Raw genomic sequence first — 18,699 nt, forward strand, 5'->3', positions numbered from 1 at the left:
AGGCACTATGCCATGTGCACTACTAGTTGTATATTTCAATGTGATCTACTTACATCGAACTTGCAATACCGTACATCGTAACACTGTTTCCACCACCAAAATGATAACGCCCGCAGACCAGTTGCTATAAAAGAGTGTGCGCCTCTTGTGCATCATGAATCTCGTTACCAGTGTGCAGACTGCAGTGTCTGATGTCCGTTTGTCTCGAAAGGAGTCTGGAGTCGAAATGGAGATCAAGGCTTGTTTACCAGCATCACATTTGTGCACCACGTGGCGAAACAGGTTAGATTTTTTAAACTATATTATATTAAAACTATAAAGTATATTATTTTAAACTATATAAGTAAATTATTTTTCGAATGGTTCTTAAATTCTTTCGCGACTTTCGAATTCATATGGTGGAAGTAACCAGGCACATTGCGGTGAGCCTGATAATTATTTATCTGTAAAAATATTTTGTTTGATGGCGATGAAATATAATCGGTAAAATGCATATGAAATACGTTCGTACGAATTTTCAATGAAGGCAATATATATTCATGAACTATTGAAAATCTATCGAAAATAATAGAAGCTTCTGCACGAAGAATACGAGCTTTTTAATATCTATTATTTATTTAAAGTTGATCAAATATAATTGATCAGGGGAGTGAATTTCCTTTGACGCCCTATTATTTTTTCTGATTTGATGTGCAAAAAGGGATTTGATTTATATTATTATCAAATTTTATTTTATTTATATATATATATATATATATATATATTCAATATCTTTTTTATCTTTATTAAAATTCATGAAATTTTTAATTTTTTGGATTCAATTATGTATATGATATTGTGCTTTCAAATTTCTTTCAATTATCTTTTTTCAAATTATCTAAATTTTACAACATTTATATTCTAATATTATATTTCACAAACTCAAGAAAAGCTCAAAGTTTATTGCATTCTACGTTTGAACCTCCCTTGCCAGTCCTAATGATACATTTTTGCGTTACCTGCCTCACAGGTAGTTTTTTAATTCCTGTTATAAATCTATCGTTTCAAAATGCCGTACACTTAAGGATGCAAATTGTTTAGTCAGAATTTTTTCATCATTTTAGATTTTTATTTTTTGTAATATAAAAATCTGTTCGAATTTTGCTAATAACTTTTTTTTTTATTAAAAATAGTTAAATATTGACTTCGTGTTAGTCTCGAATATAAAGATCACAAATAATAAAAGGTTTAAAATAAAATATCGGTTAGTAAAAATTGTATTTTTTTATTATATTGAGAAATGTAATATAATTATTACTACGTTTTTCAAGATATTAATAAAAATGTTCAGTAGCCTCTTTTGTACTAGTTGAATATTAAATATCAACCTTTAATTAAGAAGATTAAATAAATTATTATTTAGGATGATAAATACTATAGTTTTGTAAATATACATTAAAACCGCATTAACATGCTTTTTTGTATAAACCACATGTATTTAAAAAAATCTTACGTGCCATGAACATATTTCAACGTTATCATGTTTATTTTAAATTATTAATTAATTTAACCAATCACTAGCTAAAATGAAGACATTCATGCCTGATGCTATACCAATTGTTTAACTTTATATTAATAAATTAATTAATTTAATTAAACACAACGCTGGTTATTATTATTTAAAGCAGCATAGAGGCATTTTTGTAGTATCTGTAATATTTTATCGATTTTATTTTTCATATTACTTTTTTCCTCCAGAGCAATACATTTTATCGGTTACGACATTGTACGTTATCTTCTAACGAATTGATAACGAGTAAGACGTGAGTACTGCAATTTTGTTTTGTAACTAATTACGGGAAAACTACTAAATTACTGCCAAAACTGCAGTGCATTAACCGAAATATTCATCACATCCAGCAAGATTAATGTTAAGAATTGCATGCGTAGCTGAAAATGATATCGTATTATCATTAAATTGTGATGCGCTTGCAATATCAAGCAATATCAACATTTTTAATTCATATTCCAAATGTAATTGCTAAATGAACACGTGCATATATATATATATATATATATATATATATTTAAAAAACTTATTTTATATTCCATATGTTTCGGCTATAATCCTAGCCTTATTTAATAGATACAAACAAAGTGTTATACGAAAAACTAGCTAACGGCTTTAATGGCTCTTCCATCATGTATTCACATTTAGATGATCACTAATACATATTATTTTTAAGTAACATCATCAATTTTAGTATTTCTTGCAATACAAAAGCTCTACGATAGTTCATCAAAGAATATAATTTCCTACGTGATATACAGTGGCGGATTAAGCTCTCTGGCGCCCTAGGCCCTATCCGTTCAGGCGCCTTTTTTAATAGACAAAATTTTACTTTTTTAATAAAACATTTTTTTAAATTATTTAGATATAATTTTTAACTTTGCATAGGGTAAGTTATATTGAATCGAAAATGATATTTTCTTATCTTCACATTTCAAGGCCTTCTGAACATTTTGGTATACGTCAAAATGTGTATATGTCATGTATATGTGTATGTATGTATGTATGTTCAATTCCTATTGATTCTGATTAGTTTTTCGCTAATAGAAATCAGAACCTTGCGCCCTGAATCTTTTCCTTATGTCACATTTTTGTAGATGGTAGCCCGACTGTTGATCCTTTTATATTTGATTACTTCATTATTAGAAATTATCTACTTATACTTATTATCTACTGACTTATTATTAACTTCCCGAAGGAGCACTTTGTTTGAAAATTTAGAGTTTTTTTGCAAAGCAATGTTAACTAAATTTGCAATTATTATTAATATTCTTATAATCTGGTAATTTGATGTGCGCATGTCCAATGATCTTTTTTCACCACCAAGTGTTGTTTTTATAACTTTTTTCTGGATCTTCATAGTCGCTGAACTTGCCTTCTCAAAATTCGGTTAATTCTTCATTTCGTCCATGTGAGTAAAATGTTTTTTGAATCACTCAAATCGGTCGCTCCGTTCTCTCAAAAACCGAATTTCCATTTTTATGCACTTTTTGTCCCGTATCTTCAAAATGACTAAATCTGCCTTTGCCAAAAACTAATCGGCACGTGTCACTATCAGTAAGAATCGAATGCTTCTTGAATCATGCAAATCGGTTGATCTCTCGAAACCGTGGATAAAAATTAGTATTTGTCCTAATTACATACATACATATTACCTACATCCAAACGCACGCACACACAAACATCTATTTTTTCTGAACCTTTGAAACGTAAAGATATGCAAAAAAAATATTTTCAATTTTTTGCGACTACTATAACTTACCCCGCGAGAAGTTAAAAATAAAAACAAAATTTGTACTGATTATTAAAATTTTTGTAAAAAAATCTGATAATTTGATGTGCAAATGTCCATTGATCATTTTTAACCACCAAATGGCACTTTTTTGGATCACCAAAAATGCACGCTCACTTTACCATCACAAAAATTTAGTCAATTCTTCATTTTGTTGCACAAGTACAACGTGTTTTGAATTTTTCAATCGAATAGAAAATAGGGTTCTCTAAAAATTGAATAGTCATTTTTTATCATTTGGCCCCTATTCCGAAATGGATAAACCTGTCATTACCAAAAACTAATCAGCACATCTTCCAATTGAATCATTCAATCGGTTGATTCGTCTCAAAAGCGGCGACAAAAAAATGTAATCGCAAACACACATGCATACGTCTATTTTTCCTATGGTATGCCAAAATATTTATAAACAATTGATTTACGTTTCGTTTTTCGAATTATTATAACTTACCCGCGGAGGAAATGCCAATTGGTGGTCTAAAATGATCAATGAAGGACACCAAATTGTCAGATATTTTAGTTTAGGTTTAGTTTTATCTTATAGAATTTATTTTAAAGAAAAACAAAATTATATACGAACCAAGAAATAATTAAATTATCACAAAATAACAATTAATATATTATGTTAGTTCCCGAAATAAAATAAGAAACCATTTAAAGCCATTTTAAAGCGTTTTGTATGTAAGATTCACCTTAACAAAGTTACAAAAAATGTACAGAGCTTCAATATTTCTCCAAAAAAAGCTTATCAATTTGATAATTTTTATTTCAAACATGGTACCACAATAAGTTTGATGCCCTCGAATAAGTTTGATATAGAAAACGATTAGCATTATATTTCATAGAAAATTATCTAGATCAGGATCAATCCTTAAAATAAATCGCCGTGACAATTCTTTGGATTTAAAATTTTGACATTCTGAAAAATTTGCCGCCCCCCAAATTGTGCCGCCCTAGGCCCGGGCCTCACGGGCCTATGGAGTAATCCAGCACTGGTGATATACCACTTAGAAATTTTTATTTATATTCTACACGAGTAATAATAAATATTAATTACTTTTTATATACATAAATTAAATTATGTATATATATATATATATATATATATATATATATATATATTGTAGAGCTTCGAACAAAGAATCCAACAAGTGGTGTATAGCATCGTACTGCTGAAACTTCCCGTATTTTATTGTCTAATATTTGTAATTTAATTATATAAACTGAATTGCTAAGTTGAAATTATTTGTTTAAAGTATATTAGAACTTTTGTCAGAATTAAAATTAGAATCTGAATTATTTTCGATATTCCAAAAAAAAATGAATTGAAACAAAAATATTTTTCCAAAAGTTTTTTTTAAAAAACATTTCTTTATTTATTTACTGTCGATGTTTTGGAACTAGGTACGTTATGTGGTAATTAAACTTATTTATGAGTTACACATTGGTTATATTCTAAATAGTTGTGCAGCACTTTTCTTTGCCCTTTTAGTTCCTGAATTTTTTAAAAAACTGCCGTTAGTTGTTTATTTTTTTGACTTCTTTAAGACATACCAAATATTATAAGCAGGCGTATGATTGCAAAATCATTTATTTTCTCAGCCTTGTGATATCATTTTATTTTCTCAGCCTTGTTTGCGAAATTTTTTCAGTTTACCACAACACGAACAAAAATTTCCAATTTACAATTTAATAAAACTTCATGCCATTAGGTTCTATAAATTAAACTGTCACTGAAAGGGCAACTTATTTTTCACTGCCAATGACAACGGTGCAGTTCGTTGTGTGAAATAGAGTTGATTGTGCAAATCGTTTGCGAACAAAAAAAAATGCACGGGGTACATTGTACGAGGTAACACTGTACATATATATAATTATATACGCATTAAAAAAAAAATGTAAAAATACACGTTAAATTTTTTTAAAATTTTAAATCCAAAATAGGTTTTTCTAAGGGAAGTTCCAGCAATTTGCCCTAAGGCGCGATACAATGCACCACTAGTTTAACTATAGTAATACACAGGTTTCCAATTCCTTAATAAATCTATTATTTCAGATGGTTTGCAACAAATCAATATGAATACATCACGTTGACCTGACCGTCAAATTTGTGGCCATCATCATGATGAGATCGTCTCCCGGGCGTCCGCTTGGCAAGCGTTTTACTCGCAAAGTGAATTGAAAAGATTTAGGCAATGGAGGGAGACCGACCTCCAAATGCAAAATAGCGGCATTCGTGGTCGGAAACGGGCCATCAGTGTGAAATAAAGAGAACTTAGTGCGATATAGGATATAACATCACAATTAGTGAAATTGATTTGAAGGTATGTAACATGCAAAAATGTTGAATTGTTGTTTCTGGCAGAAATGACAAAATAAAAATTAATTTTGTTACGTTTTTGTTCTAAAAATTAATTTTTTTGTAGTGTATTTCATAATGTTGTTGCAGTGTTTGATACCAATTGATGGTGTTTTTTCTGTATAGTTAATACGCTGATGATTTTTTACTATTTTGTACGTTGCAGTACGATTAATTTTTTAATATATTATTATATCATTTAATATTATACCAAATTAATTACCAATACGCACATTTTACTCTTCTATATTTATAAATAATTTTATTTCTGTAGTTTAAATCCCTGGTGCAATTACTACCATTTATTATACCGCTAGCTTAATTATGAATTCACGCGCGCACCTGGACAATCAGTTCCTAAAAAAAATTCTTTCTAAATCAAGTCGAATTTGTGCACTTTCGTTAAACTACGCTATGTGTTATAGTAGCTTAGGGAATTAAAAGTGCTAGATCAAATGTAGCGATATATTTTTTGATTAAAATAACTATTATTAATTTTAATTTCATGTTGCTACGATATTTGTTACAAATAGTCATGCTTGTGAGAAATAATTATAAATTTGTGTATATATTTATATACATGTATATACACGTGCATATCATTATGACAAACCTAGCTGAATTGTCATTGAGGTTGCGTAACTTAATTGCGTACATGGCACCGAGCCATGGTTCTGAATTCAAGAGAACAAGATCATTGCCAAAAATTCACTATTGCAAATCATAACTTTTCTATTAAATATCCCATATTGATGTATCGTAATATTGATAAATTTGAATATTCTAATGCAAATTTATTTTAAAGTATTTTGATATGTCCCACAAAAAACACTTTCTCTAATTGAGTACCGAATAACTGTCATATGATATGTTTTTCTCGAAATAAAGATAGGTTTCGCAATTATTTATAAAAATATTATATATTTTTACTTAAAATATTTATTAATTTCAACTCACCTTTCAGGGAAAAATGTCGGAAACGAGCGAGGGCGTCCATCCGTTGGTATGGTCCGCGGGTTTCATTGCCTTTACCCTCTTGTTGGCGCAAGTATGCCGCATGGCCGCCTCCAGGACGCAGCGCGGAATGATCCGATCCTTGATTTTGGAAGGAATCGCCGCCGCTGAACTTTGTGCTTCCTGCTTCGAATTGATCATAGGTAGAACGCCGAAACGTGTGTCTTCGTTGATCCTGATTAACAAAATTTTTATTAAAATTATTACTAATCTTAATGTTGTATATATTTGTTTAATAAAACATGTGCTAACAAATTTCATGTGATAACAATAATTTAAGATATAACTGTAATATATTTGTGGCTAACCAACCAAATATTTGATAAAACAAAATTAAATATATAAACTTCTATATACTTACTAAATTTCGTTAATTACCAAAAACTTGATTTTGATGTATGTGCATTAGGGCTGGTCAATTTAAAGCTCACTTCGGCACACATGATTTTTAGATTCTAGGGATCAAAATAAGATACTTTTCTCAAGAAACCACACCTCTAAAATGAATTAAAAATCAGGGTTAAATTTCCAAAAACCTCTCATGTGGAGTCCCAGGCGGTGAACCACGAGCATGGGTGGATCGGCCTTCAAAAGTTAGTGGTTGTCGGTCATACATGGGGCACTCTGACTGAGTCAAAATAGAATTTCAAATTTTAACCATTACTTTTGGGCCATGGCACGGGACATCAGAATTCATTTTATGGGTATGTTTTCCTCAGCAAAGTATGTTTTTGTGATCCCTGGTAGCCAAAGATCATATGTGCCTATGCGACTTTTTTTGACCAATACAAATCGACCCGCTCTAATGTGCATGCTTTGCTATACACTTACAATTATTCGAACGATGAAGTAAAACTGTAAATAATAAATGTTCTACCTGCCATCTATTCAGAATTAGGATGTATGCAAACATTGATTTTGCTCAGTGAACTTCTACCTAGTCATCACTTACTAAAAGTATATTGCAAAGAAGTATGCCGAAGTCGAGTAAATCGATCGAAATTTCACAAATAATGTAAGTCAAATGATTGACCATTAATTGGCCATCAATTTGACAATTGTTGAAAAAATAAAATAATTTGCCATCCTGGAAAGAAACAGCAAACGTTACTTTCTGAGATCAGTTATATAGATCATAATCATAAAGTTGATCGCATCTAATATTATATATATATATATATATATATATATATATATATATATATATGATATACAGTAGAACTCCAATTATCCGAATTAATGGGGACCGGGACCGATTCGGATAATCAAATATTCGGAGTTTTTTTTAAAATTGCCATTGGAGAGAAAAAAAGTTATGTTTTGTTATTGCACTATTTTTTGATTGAATTAAATGAAAGAAACATGACATTTTTACATGTTTTAAATATAAATAAAATGTACTTATGTACAAGTTTAGAAATAAAAATCATTGTTTTGTAAACATCTCCGTCAAATCAAAACAAACAATGTGCCTACACTGGCTTTGCTGGTGAAAGAATAATAGCGCACTTAGACTTTTTTTGGACAATTTTTTTTCTGAAAGTGATTCGGATAATCGGCGATTCGGATAGTCGGAGTTCGGATAATTGGAGTTCGGATGATTGGAGTTCTACTGTATTTCGAAAAAAATTCATTATTACTTATATTAAGCGTTATCCTCGGCCTTTCATCGCACGTTACAGACGGAACGGTTGAATAGGAATTAAATGAGCCGTCTATCTGTAAACATAAACATTCCGCGAGCCAAAAACTAAATTCAAAATAATTTCAAATCTTCCCAATTTGATTGGGAACATTATAGAACCCTTGAATTAGCAGTTTGGCCTTAATCTGGATTCGCCTTTTCAAGTTTTTTTTGTATAAATAAAATTTAAATCCGCTACTTTAAACTTTGTCATGCTCATGATAATTGCTTGTTTTATCCAACATCTATCTCAATTTACTACGTACACTTAATTCTACAATCGAGCTAAAATAGATTTTTTAATTCGGATCAATTCACGTCTACTTTAGAATTTGAACTAACAATTTTGATTAAACCATGTTCAGTACCTTTTCAACTTATTGGGCTTTATCCAAATTATTGTAAAAATGCATGGAATTTTTATTTCTCAACTTAAGTAAGGTTTCATAGAGAATTATCATGGATTGCAAAAACTCTTAATATAACTCGCACTGTCTTACTTATTGAAGTTTTGAAGTTGATTTGAGCAATGTTTATAATTTTGAGTGGAATTATAATTTGTATTATAATTTTATTATTTTAACGCGTATATATTTACAGCATCACTGGCATTGTCATTACCAATTTATAGCGCTAACAGCCTAAATTGACAATGTAAGCATTGTTAGTGTTAGCAATCAATAATAATACATCTGTTAACACAATAGATAAATAATTTAGTAGCTTATACTTAGTAGCACACACCACGTACTATATAAAGTATTAAAGCTCTTCTGATATATCTGCATACTACTTTTACACTAAATATAAATTTTAGTTTACCGAATTAGACGAAAATAAAATGCATTTTTTAAGGACACATAAACGGTTTTCATATCTATCTGCTTAAAATTGAAATACAAAATAAGATTTTAAACATGAATGCATTGATGCATATCATATTGCCAGGCGTGGATATATACAGTGGAATCGTTCTGAAAGAAAGTTTGTTATGCGAGAAATAGAACTAACTCGTTTTGTAATTTAGAATATGGTCATCAAAAATAAATTATATATATATATATATATATATATATATATATATATGTATGTAATTAATACATTTAAAATAAAACAAATATTCGCATACTAAGGCAATTAATTAAAAGTTATATTCAAAAGAGTGGTCCAGTTTCCTTGTTTTCCGTGTTTATCTCCTGAATTCTTAAAAAAAACTACTCATACTTGTTTATTTTAGTTTCTTCGATAAGCCTACCGAAAATGATAGGTAAGCTTGTCGTTGTACAAATCACTGATTTCTTTAGCCTCACATTTATAAAATCTTGCACCCATTTTAATTTGGCCAAAAAGTTTTTTGTGGCACAAGAAATGGCTGCCCGGCCTTTTCTTTCTCGGTTTTAGATAAGCCTCTTCCCAAATTTCCTCAAAAACTTCGGGATTTGAAGGTAAATTTTCAATAAACAGAGTGTCATTTAAGTATAAGCTTTTTTTCAAAGTCCACTTTTTAAATATAAATTGGGCCATTGTGGCCTTTTGGTTAAACAGACAACTTATTTTTGACTAAATAATTAATAGGACCGTAAAAGTGCAGGAGGATAATGCCGCAAATATAGACACACATAGGTTCAACCTAACAATATATCTCTTAAAGTTAAATGATCTCTATTATGATTTTTTATAACAAAAAAAAAATATGCATATAACAATGCCACTGTTATTTCATATGTGTAGAAGACCATTGTTCAGTAGTTTTAGATAATTATGCAAAAATGCGTTAGTACCAAAAATAACAAAAAATTAAGTAGTTAGTTAGTTATTTAGTAGATTTATTTTGATATAAATATCAGAAAGTATCAGTAAAAGTATAGTTAGTATGTGTTTTTGCACTATAGAACAGGCCGTATATTTGCAACGAGCAATACGATCTTAACGACTAGTGCCAGAGAAAACAAAAATACTGAGAAATAAAAAGGATTATTTATATTCTTTTATTTGTACTATTTTAAACATTTGTATGTAACCGTCCTTTGTGTAGTAGTTGTTGATATGTGCTGAACTTTTAATTGTTATCGAATAATTCCGTCCATAATATTTTCAAACAATATACGAACTTAACATAAAATATAATCACGAACTTTTAAATAAGAAAACGCAAAACATAAGAAATTTAAAACAGCAACATTTAGCAAATATCTTCAAAATATATCTTCAAAAAGGAAGTCTTATAATAACAATAAAATTAAAAACTTCATGGAATTTTTATCTAGATTCCCATCGCTACACGCCAGTTTTGTTTATCTCAATTGAGAAAACCTCTTGTTTTATAATTATATTTTATATACAAAATCTATTTATTTTTAGTGCCGCTTATTCGATGGAATCTGCAAATCAAGATTTTAAAGTATCAGTTTTTCATAATCATTTCAAACGTCGTTATTTCCTTGCTAGCTCAATAGTACACCCTTGAAATAAATCACTAAAAACAATTTATTAGTTAAGTGTTTGAATGTTAAAAATTGTGCACGATTATCTATTCCATAAACTTAACGTAATATAATTAATCGGAAACATTATTGTAAACTGGTACTTTTTTCTTTGAAAATAATGTGATTCAAAAAAATTGTCAACTCAAAGAAAAGCATCCGGAACCCGGCCAAGATAAAAATGATCAACAATGACTAGAAGCTGGTAATAAATTTCAAGGTGGTTAGAATAATTTATCCCCTTTTATAAAAACTGTATGCCATAATTAAGTTACTCACAAGTCTAAGTACTTAATTACCTAATTATTAACTAAAATCTTTTCACATTCAAAACCTGTTATTAATTTTCATTAGTCGGTTCAAATGTGTATAAAATTTATATTTTGAAGTCTGTCCATAAAGTATGACCTGCATTTAACTTTCTTTGATCAGATTTGGCACATTTTGTTGAACAGTTGCCGACAACTACGGTGTATCTATGTACGCTATTTTCCTGTTCGTCCTGACGATATGGTGGTCCATGGTTTGGGGCGATGCCACTGCCTGCCCGTATACGCTTCTGGAAGATGTCGTGGAAGGTAAGATTAAAATAAATCGAAATTATTATTAAAATAGCAAAGACAAAATTAAATTTCAAATCAGATGTTATGATTTCAACATAAACTATTATTAAACAAAATTCATAGGCCGATTCTGACGCACAACAGACCAATGTTATGGCAAGGCCATGTTACGTTCCAACTTCCATTCATTATGCTGCTGAATTATACTGAATACTGTCAAAATTTCATGTATTTGCTGTGCATTCCGGCGTTTTACGCATAAACTGCAACGTCACTCGTATGTTATGAAGCTGAGTCAGAAAGACCGTGTTATGTAAGATCGTTTTTTACATTTGTGCAGTTTCTAGGTAAGGTTTACTATCTGAAAACCTGAGAAAAACGCCTGGCTGCACAGCAAGCACATTGCTTTTGTCAATATTTAGAACGAATTAGTATGAAACGTTCTTCATAACATAGCCTTGCCATAACATTTGTCTGTTATGCGGCGGAATCGGTCCATCAATTCCAATTTTGAAATAGTTATTAATAACCTTAATGTGTTCGAACTAATAATAATTCGAAGTTTCAAATTAGCTTTATAAACTCGAAATATTGAGCGAAGGCATGTACCGCTTTTTACGCATTATTGCAATATTATTTTATTTTAGCGTATTAGATCGTGTACATAGTGAACACCTGAAACTATGCCAAAAGACATAATAATATAAGATTCTAAATTGAAACCAAAAATATGTATGATCAAACTCATAAATGCCGAATACCGATGTGAACATCATAAACTATACTAAATAAAATTATTAATATTAAATTTCAAAATAAATTCCAAAATATATATGCCCAACACGAATACTGATCCCATGATCTCATACGTGTGGTATTTTCAACAGATTTTAAAATCTTTATTACATTTTTTTTTAGTTAAGTAAAAATACAAATACCTACATACTTTGTTCTAAAATATATTAAAATAGTCCAAGTTCAAATCTTCATATATTAAACATTTGAATTCCACAGCCTATCAGGGTGATCGTCACAAGGTCTTACTAAAAAGAGCAGTTGCTTTTGTGCAAATATGTAAATAATCAATTTTGTTTTAAAATATTAAAAAATCTACCTCGTAATAAGATTACCCCGTATCGTAATGATTAAGGCTATGGATTTCGTACCAAAGGCTCCATGTCCGGTACCCGTCTCCGACAGACTTATGTCAAGCAGTAGTGACAAATTTTATAATGGCCATTTTAATTATCAGCACTACAGAAACATCTCGCTTTTGCTATCATGCAATGTGAGACCCAAAATAGTGCAAAAGAAAAATATAAATATTGACAAGTAGAACAAACAATTAATTTTGTTTTATTTGTACTATTTAAGACATATATTTTCAATTTTCAATTATAACGAATAATAATTATTGTAAATTTTACAAGTTCATGATTTTAAATAACAATAAAATATAAATGTTTAGTTTGCCATCAATAAAAGAAGCCAAGTAATTTAAGATACCAGCACAACAGCTCATAGCACTCCGTGTTTAAGTTCAGATTGCTGTTAAAAATAAAATGTAAATAAAAATAAAATATAAAATATGAAAAAAAAATTATTCTAAATATCTTTCTTCATCTTCTTCATTTTTCAGTATCAGTAAGAAACAAACCGTAACTCAATAATAAATAGTCGCTCAATCAAAAGATATTTTAAAATAATATATTACACTTGCACTTTTAACGATTATAATTTTGAGGTAAAAAGTGTATTTTACGTGTTATTGATTATTAAACTGATTTTTATAGACAAAGCTACATTGCGCGAAGCTGTACTGAAAACTTGGGCACAACTAGTTGGCGGTTGTCTGATATTTCGTTATGTACAATTATTTTGGTATTTGGAGCTTTCTCCAACGCATACAGGAAGAGCATTTGAAAACTGCACGGCTGATTTACAGGTATGTTTTCCTTGATGATTTAGTTAAATATTAGTTAAAATATTTGTTTTGTATTAATCAATATTTGCATCATCTGTAGTCTGTAGCTCATTAGCAAATTTTATAACAATGTTAAATATTAGTTAAAATATTAGTATTAATCAATATTTGTATCATCTGTAGTCTATAGCTCAGTAGCGAATTTTATAACAATGTTAAATATTAGTTAAAATATTCGTTTTGTATTAATCAATATTTGCATCATCTGTAGTCTGCTCAGTAGCGAATTTTATATCAATGGCCATTTTAATTACCAGCACTACAGAATCATCTCGTTTTTGCTATCGTGCAATGTGAGACCCTAAATAGTGCAAAAGAAAAATATAAACACTGACAAGTAGAACGAACAATTAATTTTGTTTTATTTGTACTATTTAAGACATATATTTTCAATCTTCAATTATAACGTATAATAATTATTGTGAATTTTACAAGTTCGTGATTTTAAATAACAATAAAATATAAATGTTGGTGTAAGTGAACCAGTCAATTAAAGTGTACTCATGTAATTAACTAAAAGAACTGTAACAAATTAATTAATTATTATTTGATATTATTCAAATGCTCAGGTTTATTTTAGGAACACATTTACTTTATTTTTTAATATCCATTCGTAAGTATGGATAACATTGCCAATGTTATGGCAAGGCTATGTTACGTTCCAGTTTTCATACAAAATGTTATTAAATACTGTCAAAATGCCATGCCATGCCATGCCATGTACTTGCTGTGGGATCAGGCGTTTTACACATAAAATGCAAGTTCGCTCATATATAATCAAGCCATATTTCAAAAATCCAGTTATGATAACATTGTTTTTGACATTTGTGTTATTTCTTGGTTAGTTTTTCTATCTAAGACGCCTGACTGCAGAACAACCACATAGCATTTAGATAGTTTTTAGTACCACTTTATATGAAAACTGCTACATAACATAACCTAGCCATAACATTAGTCTATTTTACGACAGCATCGGTCTCTAAAGTATCCATACTGTAATATTTCTAGAGATTGACTTCTCTATGACTATGCTAATTAAGTTAGTAAATTTTATCATTTATCATTAATCGTATGAGGTGTTATTTGAATTAAATCAAATATTTATTCCAGGTATCTCCTATGCTAGGAACGGCAATAGAAGGAATTGCCACGTGCCTATGCCGGCTGACGTCGAAAGTGATCTCTCATCACGAACCCAGATTTGCCGCGGCCTTAGATTCCTTTGTAGGAACGGCACTTGTTGTGGCTGGTATGGATATTGACTATTTTCTTGAAATGTTTTGTTGATATAGCATAGACGTGCTGCTGTTATCTTTATTTCCCAGATATATTTTAAAGCTAATTTATTTCTTGTATCTAACTCGATTAAATAATGTCCAAGTTTATATAATTATCAACGCTTCGCGTCAATGCTTTAACGACGAAACTTACTTATTAAAAAAGTATTATGTTTGTTTGTAATCTAACTGGTACTAACGGAATTTTTAATTAACATTCCAAATTTTAGTGTGCTGCACGTATCTAAACTTGCCCTTGATCTGTAAGTCAAAGGCAAGATTCCATCGTGCCAGAATATCGGTGAACCACGATGAATGGTATGAATATATTTCATACTATTTGTAGTGTTTACGACATAGAAATTCGGGTAATATCATTGTTGTCTTAAATTGGTGATTCAATTATTTGAAAACTGTTAATGAGAAAAATTCATGGTCGAGTAAAATCAAATTTGGGCAAAATGGGATCATTGGCTGACATTAATTGACCAGTATATTCCACTAACATGCATGTGTAAACAGAATGTTGTTTGTATATTAAAATTAAGTGCACTTTTACACTCGTTGTGCGATATAACTTATACTGACTTATTGCAACAAAATAAATAGCATATTTAACCCTTTCCATACGAGCGTCGCCTATAGGTGACATCCACACTATCTGTGTGTACGAATGTCGCCTATAAACGACATAAAGTGTGTAGACTATTGCTTGAAGATCTCTTTTTAAACTCGATTTTGATTAAGATTTATCATTCATAGTAATATAATAACAATAATAAATAATAATCTGCCCGAAGGCAGGTCTATGGTGTGAGAGTACCACAAATCAATGAGTGATATTATTAAAAACTAATGTTTTATTGTAATTTTTAGATTAAATATCTTCAAGTTAAAGCATTTATTATTTTTTAAATATATTTTTGTTAGTAATGATTGAAAATCCCGGGCCGCGCTACCGAGCGGTTTGCTGTTCCGTACAGCAGTGTTTTCAGCCCGCTGGAAACACTGCCGTAGTGAAAGGGTTAAGTAAAAACTATTTTCGCATATATCATAATTCTTACCCTATTTGCACAAATGCTGTTTTTCTTGTATCTAAAAAAATCATAATTCAAACGTCTTAGTGATTGTTCCATCATTTTTATATTATCAACCTTAATTAAAACCTTTGTTCTTTATTGTGAACAGAATGCTAGCAAATGAGAAACGAATTTATTTTAATGTAATGTTACATTATTATCTATTAACTTTACGAATATTATGGTTCATTTTATAACTCTCGATTACACATTAAAGTGATACATACCCATCTAATTTCTGCATAACATTTTAAGAAAGTCTAATAAAATTTCTCTTTCACAGCTTTTAATTACTCGGGTGGATATTTCAATCCAGTTCTAGCCACATCTTTAAAATTCGGCTGCATGGGACATTCCGCTTGGGAACACGTGATTGTGTACTGGTTCGGTGCTTGCGCCGGAGCACTTGCAGCAGTTGCGTTGTGGAGGATTCCCCAAATTAGAAATAGACTAATCGGTTCGAAACTAAAATCAGCGTAATCAAAGCATTAGTCATATTCGATTCAAACAAAATATTAACAAAAAATTAAGAAAATAATTTTTATCGCCTTTTGTTTATTAACAATCCAGTACATGAAATCCTATTGAAGTCACTGCGTGCTTTCTGTACACCTAAAATAATAGCTTTTCGTTAAGTCTTAACCACTTCGGTACGGCGACTTCTGTCCACGTACCGTAGCTCACAGCCGGCATGCATCATTCGTGTGCTGCCTCGTTCATAGACAAACCCTATGGCGATACTTAAAAATACTGTCACGAGCAATTGACGCTCGGCCATACATGCCCGTCACGTAATAGTGACGCTTGGCTATGTGGCCGTCAAGTAAACTTGCCGCTCGTACCAAAGTGGTTATTGTATAAAATTGTATTATATGTGACATTGATGTTACTAATAGTATTATAATTACTTACAATAGTAAGCAAGCAGTTTCATCCAATAAGTTATCGCTATGACAAAACCTGCATTATAAGAAGTTCACTGAAGCTTTTTAAAAGTGATTTTATGATATTAAAAAAATAACTTCAATTTTAAATAAATTTTAATAATAAATTACTACTTTCCTGCCATTGTCTTCCGTCATAAAGTAAAAATCTAAATACTACACGACAATAATTATTAATTTAGAATAAATGGTGAAAGATTAAATTACATAATATACAAAAGATTCTATTCTAGTCAAAATGTATTAATTACCTCTAATCACAAAATATAAATAAAATTTAAGCAGTTTGGTTGGCAAGAAGTTCGAATGTATTTATATAAAATTGAAATACAAAAATATTGATATGCTATTTACAATTAGTGTCATTATTTATTTAATATATCCTATTTGGAAACTGGTTTGTTAACTTGTTCATGTTTTGCTATACAAAAATATTGTTTCTTTAAAAAAATCGTAACTGTACAATTTGTATAATTTTATTATCGAAGTATTCCACTCAAATTTTTAACTATTCAGCTACGTTAGTACAATACTACACTTAAGGCACAAACATAACCATATTGCCATTCTAAATTCGGTCTCGATATAATCTGTTTTCACTAGAAAAACTGAATCAAGTTCAAACAATGTTTGAAATGCTAATTTTTCTAACTCATGGATTGTAATAGGACACGTAGACGAAGACCGAAAAGCAACAAATCCGAACCGAAACCAAAATCTTTTCAGTTCTGGCACAATATTTTTCAATAATTATAGTTTAATATAATATAAACATACATTCTTATAAACCTAAACTTTTCAATATACGTATACATATACATATATGTATATGTATGTGTATACATATGTATACACAGGGCCGGTCCTGGGGTCCTTAGCGCCCGCATGCAAGATTTGTCCTAGCGCCCCCCCCCCCCAATAATTAAAATGATATAAACATTTACTTTATTTTTTTAAATTAATTTTTAATCATTCTGAATTTAGTACACATAAATTTAGATGTAATCTAAAAGCGTATAAAATACATTGATTTTAAATTTAGTTAGAAAATCGAGGCGATTCGCGGGTTGATCATAATCAAATATTTTTAAATTCTCAATTATTTCTGACGCAGGTGTAATATTAATATTTTGGTTTTGAAACATTTAACTTATTTATTATGCTATTTATTCTATAGAGCAAATCACGCCAAAAAAAAACAAAAAAAGAATAGTCTTTAATTTTTAAACATAGCATTCGTATTTTATGTTTTAAATTAAATTTTATTTTAATTTATTTTTTCATTATTTACAATATTCAAAATTGCATCGTAAACTCCTCCGTATTGGTATCATAAGATCCGAATTGTATTCAGCTTTACTTTCCCATCAGATTCAAAGTATCAGATTGTTGTTTTAAAGTTAAACTTTTAACGTATTTTTAAAGTATTGTCCAAAAACATGCACAAAATTACATATTCCCTTAACTGTACTGAAACAAACAAATTATATTTGTATCTGTATTATTTCTGCATAGTTAATAATTATGTACAAAAAAAGCTTAAAGATTTTTGTTCATAAGTACATTTTGCTTTCATTTTTCATATTTGCTCCATTTCCATAACCCTAACCACGCATGTCTTCAACATTCAAAATTCATCAGAAGCGAAACATCTGCAATAAAAGCAAAAGTTACAATTCAATTTCTCGGAATAAACATGCCATTTTTTAAGCACTGACTCCCCAGTTTTTATTTTCCCGATTATAATTTGTTTATATTTTTTAACAAGTAGTATTTTTTAATGGAAATAACTTAATCATTATTTATAAGAAATTATTTAATAAGTAAATATTGTAAATTTTACATCGAAAAAACAACTACTGAGTTGTTTTTTCCAACAAGTCAAAGTAGTATACAATGTACCTTTTCGGCGGACTATAGTAAATCCATTAAATTTACTGAATGTCCTATACTGGACAGTTGTAAATAAAA

At 29.8% G+C, this 18,699-nt stretch overlaps 1 protein-coding gene across 1 annotated transcript; it reads left to right on the forward strand.

The window, feature by feature from the left end:
• The first annotated feature begins 171 nt into the window (after window positions 1-171).
• Window positions 172-16,941, forward strand: LOC113377151 (aquaporin-11). Its single transcript, XM_026617366.1, has 7 exons — window positions 172-282; window positions 5,398-5,665; window positions 6,665-6,857; window positions 11,337-11,459; window positions 13,238-13,389; window positions 14,539-14,677; window positions 16,068-16,941. Exons 3-7 carry the CDS (start codon window positions 6,671-6,673, stop codon window positions 16,262-16,264), a joined length of 798 nt encoding a protein of 265 aa, XP_026473151.1. The 5' UTR covers window positions 172-282; window positions 5,398-5,665; window positions 6,665-6,670; the 3' UTR covers window positions 16,265-16,941.
• Window positions 16,942-18,699: the final 1,758 nt, after the last annotated feature.

This window comes from Ctenocephalides felis, unplaced genomic scaffold, assembly GCF_003426905.1.
Source record: "Ctenocephalides felis isolate EL2017-DRISC unplaced genomic scaffold, ASM342690v1 CF-g0.4_SCAFFOLD_01886, whole genome shotgun sequence".
NCBI classification, from domain to species: Eukaryota; Metazoa; Arthropoda; class Insecta; order Siphonaptera; family Pulicidae; genus Ctenocephalides; species Ctenocephalides felis.

What these genes read in the sequence shown, in the direction of transcription:
- LOC113377151 (XM_026617366.1), top strand. Translation starts at nt 6,671, where the DNA reads ATGTCGGAAACGAGCGAGGGCGTCCATCCGTTGGTATGGTCCGCGGGT. An exon ending in ACTGCACGGCTGATTTACAG is followed by an intron (nt 13,390 to 14,538) that starts GTATGTTTTCCT and finishes TATTTATTCCAG; the next exon opens with GTATCTCCTATGCTAGGAAC. An exon ending in AACGGCACTTGTTGTGGCTG is followed by an intron (nt 14,678 to 16,067) that starts GTATGGATATTG and finishes TCTCTTTCACAG; the next exon opens with CTTTTAATTACTCGGGTGGA.